Source organism: Pterocles gutturalis, unplaced genomic scaffold (assembly GCF_000699245.1).
Source record: "Pterocles gutturalis isolate BGI_N339 unplaced genomic scaffold, ASM69924v1 scaffold40545, whole genome shotgun sequence".
NCBI classification, from domain to species: domain Eukaryota; kingdom Metazoa; phylum Chordata; class Aves; order Pterocliformes; family Pteroclidae; genus Pterocles; species Pterocles gutturalis.
In genome coordinates this window covers 8,712-12,474 of record NW_010144743.1, presented here as the reverse complement: position 1 = coordinate 12,474, position 3,763 = coordinate 8,712, and the positions used below count along the sequence as shown (strand labels likewise).

Here is a 3,763-nt window from a genome sequence, read left to right as displayed (position 1 = left end):
AGGAATGCCAAACTTTTAATGAAGTTTTTTTTTTTTTCAGACTCTTCATGAAGTTATCATTTCCCTTTGAGATAAATTTTACAAAAGCACAGTGTAGGTTGCTTCCTGTGCTGCTCTTGTTAGAGTAAGCTTTAATGAAACAATAAGCTTCAGTTAGCATTTTTCCTAAGAAAGAATTTTAAATTAAAACCATGGGAAGAGGTGAAGCATTATTCTTTCTATACAGTTTTGGGTTTTTTTTTTGAGCGTGTTGTTTAGGCAGTTTTCTTCTGTCAGAATTTTTTCATACAGCTGTTAATGTAGTTCATGCTTTATGTTTATATCATATATTTTATACACTTGTATGGTAAAAAAACTTGATGCAGTCATGAAATCAGACGGTACAGAAATGTATGATTTTTCTCTTATAAATTGTTAATAATTACTTTTCTTTAAAAAAACTTTAAAGAATGGAATCAATAACTATTAGATTGAATTAAGGTGAGATTTTATGATAATACTCTTAATCAATTAGTATTTGCTCTCAATTTCCAGAAAAGGAATCAAGTGGGAAAATAACGTCAAATTTTTATTTTATTGGGTAATGGAAGCATAACCTTAAATAAAATTGATTTGATTCAGTCTGAAAATTCAAATTCACTATAATATAGCTCATTTTATAGAGTCATGGAATGATAAGGTTGGAAGGAAGATCAAAGACTAATTCTGCTATTGTTTATCTTTTAAAGACCTTCAAGACACCTTCAGTGGTGAACTCCAAACTTGGCAGGGGTGAGATGTTTCAGTGCCTCACTCTCCTCAAGAGTTTTTTTTTTTGTTTTCCTAGTCTTTCTGAGTCTTCCTGATCCAGTTTAAGCCTTTAATCCTTGGCTTACTTGTTATTTATATAGAAAACAAGATTTTTCACATTTTTTTTAAATTCATCAGCCTTTTATGTCTGTGGAGAATTTTATGTGCTTCCACTCATCGTCTTACTCCATTGTTTTTTAGACTAAGCAGTTCCAGATTGTTCATTCTTTCCTTGAAGACTGTGCTTTCTTGACCTCTTACAACACTTGCTGACTTCCTCTTGCATTCCTGTAGTTGATTCACATTCTTCTTTATCAGCCGTGCTCAGAACAGGGTACAGTATTGTAGTCTGCCTTCACTAAAGCTTAGAGGGAGGGAGTGGAAGCGTTATGTCATATTTATTTCAAGTGCAAACCTTGAGTTGACCTTATTTACAGTGCCATGCCATTGCTGATCTAATTTTCTATATTCTTTCCTACAAATCCCTTTGGTTATATACTCGTTTTTATGCAGCTGCTTATCCTTGAAACACAGTACTTACTACACTTTGAATAGTAGGGGGGGATCTGGCAGTAATAAGTAAAATTCTAGACCCCAGTCATCCAGTTTATGGTGATTGATTGCTACATAATGTAAAGCAGAGTGGTGACTGGACTCACGACTCACTAGCCAGGCAATAATTGCTGCTATCTATTTGGCTGTATTTAAATAGCCTTATCATAGAGGAACCCATGCAAGACTGGTTTCTGTCTGCATTCTGAATTGTTTCCAGGGAAATTTTGCACTGTGATGCAGTGTCTCTTGTTTCTCGCAATAACAGTCATTCTTTTGTTTTATGTAGTATCACATCTGTGACTTGACTGTGTATCAACCACAATAACAAGGATCTGAATTTAATTCTTTGTATTGTTACGGGAAGGGTAAGAAAGAGGAGAAAAAAAGGCAGCATATGACCTGCTCATTTAAAACAAAAAATACAAATAAACAAAATGGTGGTACTTTGCCTACACATATTTTCTTACCCATTTCTCATTTTTTATTTACATTCTTTCTAACCATAGGTTAGAAAAGCTAGGCTTTTTCTACTTTAAATGAAAAAGGCCTGTCCAACATGTTTATTAGATTTCTTTTTCTCCATTTTTGTGTTAGTAACTGGGAAACATAAAAGCTGCTGGTGATGTCCATCATGTGTGTTCTTATGCATTGGAGTTGCCTAAAAAGCAGTATGTCAGTAGCCTGTGGTCTCCTGAGTAATACCTGCCAATTTATCAGAAATTGGGAAGCGCCATTCAAGTGTTTCTCTGGTTCAGATAACTAGTATATGTGAAATAGCTACTAATGTCGGTGATCTTGTTCTTCATTAAACTATTTAACTACTACAGAGCTTTGAAAAATTGGCTTTGCAGAAAGTCATTCATTGCTTTAACAAATAGGAGGATCATTTGGAAAGTCCAAACCAGATTATGAACAAGTACTTCAAGAGCAGAAACGTAGCTCTGCTGAGGTACCTGCTTAACTTAAAACATCAGAGATAATTTAATTCATATGTGCAGTGGTTATCGAGACAAGAAAATTAAATTAATCTTTTAACAAAGAGGTATATAAGTGTCTTTCTATTTTGGATAATCTATGCAACTTTTTTCTTTGAATATTTTAGAAGAACAATGAAATATTGCCTACTGCATATAACCTGGTTTTTATATGAAACGGAGGTTTAATTGTACGGAAAACAAAACCCCCAGTATCATTTGTGTTTCACTGTTGGAGAAAGAACTGGGGGGGGAAGGATTGGTGTGAAAAACTTTATTAAAGTGGATAGGCTGAGTTGATTCCACAATTTACAAAATCCAATCTTAAAACAGATTTTAATTTTAATAGCATGAAACTTTTTAAAGCTCTAATTATGGACTCCTTGTGGTAGAGCTGTAAAACATCGTTCAATAGTTGAGTTTGATATTCCCAAATTTAAAGTTTAATATCTCTACTAGTGATTAAAGATAATGCTAGAAGGAAGAAGTGAGAAGTCTGTGGGACTAAAAATATATTTGAAAGACTCCTAATCAGAAAATGAATTGTTTTATTCATGTTCCTCCTGATAAAGTATACTGTTGTTCTTATTCCACTTGTCATTTATATCAATATGTAACAATATAATCTTTATTATGCTTTTGAAATGTCTAATCTTCTGTTTCCAGATCCATTTGAGGCTTTCATAATTTTTTCTATTCGACATGAGATCAGAAAAATTGATCTTCACAAACGTGACTACAGCCTCTTGGTTCCTGGTTTAAGAAATACAATAGCACTTGATTTTCATTTCAGTCGGAGCTTACTGTACTGGACAGATGTGGTAGAGGACAAAATTTACAGAGGCAAGCTCTCTGATACTGGAGGTATGAATTCAATCCTTAATTTCTTAACAGAAAGAATAGCTGCAGCTACAGGGTGTTAGAGCTGATAAATAGTAACTGTGTTACCATTTACAGAAACAGAATTTATGATGGCATTCTGCCTTGAAAAAGGTGTATATCTAGGTTGTACTCGCTGTGGAGCTAGCAAAAGGCTTTTTGTTACTTAAGTTTCCTTTTGCAATAGGCTATAGGGGGAAGAAAATGGCAAATGCAAAGGGCTGATATTTTTTCCTGGTCCAATGAGTGCAATATTGTGTTTTTGTTTTTTTTTTTTTTTTTGCAATTTACCTTCACTTTATTGAAAAAGTATAACATTGCATCAGACATCTGATAAATTATCTTTTCTCAGTAGGTGAAAGATTTTGTTTCATAATTGTATAGCAGTCAGAAAGACTTGCTCTTTGCCCTGGTGACATAATTATGGCTTACAACAATATAATCTCATAATATATGTAAAAGTGTTTCTACAAAATGTTCTTTGCTTAAGTATATATTCAGGTGCTTTAATTCCTGCATGAGCTAATGATCATAAGTGTGCTTAACTTGCTTTTTTTATAAGTTCA

The 3,763-nt window shown here is 33.4% G+C and overlaps 1 protein-coding gene across 1 annotated transcript in view; it reads left to right on the top strand.

Moving 5' to 3' along the window:
- The window catches only part of LOC104470318 (low-density lipoprotein receptor-related protein 1B-like), a gene marked incomplete at both ends in the record, with an annotated part of 28,673 nt that overhangs the window by 19,268 nt on the left and 5,642 nt on the right, over positions 1–3,763 (top strand). The window contains one exon of the mRNA XM_010085186.1: positions 2,985–3,182. Within this exon, the coding sequence (XP_010083488.1) occupies positions 2,985–3,182 (198 nt within the window). The remainder of the gene's footprint in view (positions 1–2,984; positions 3,183–3,763) is intronic.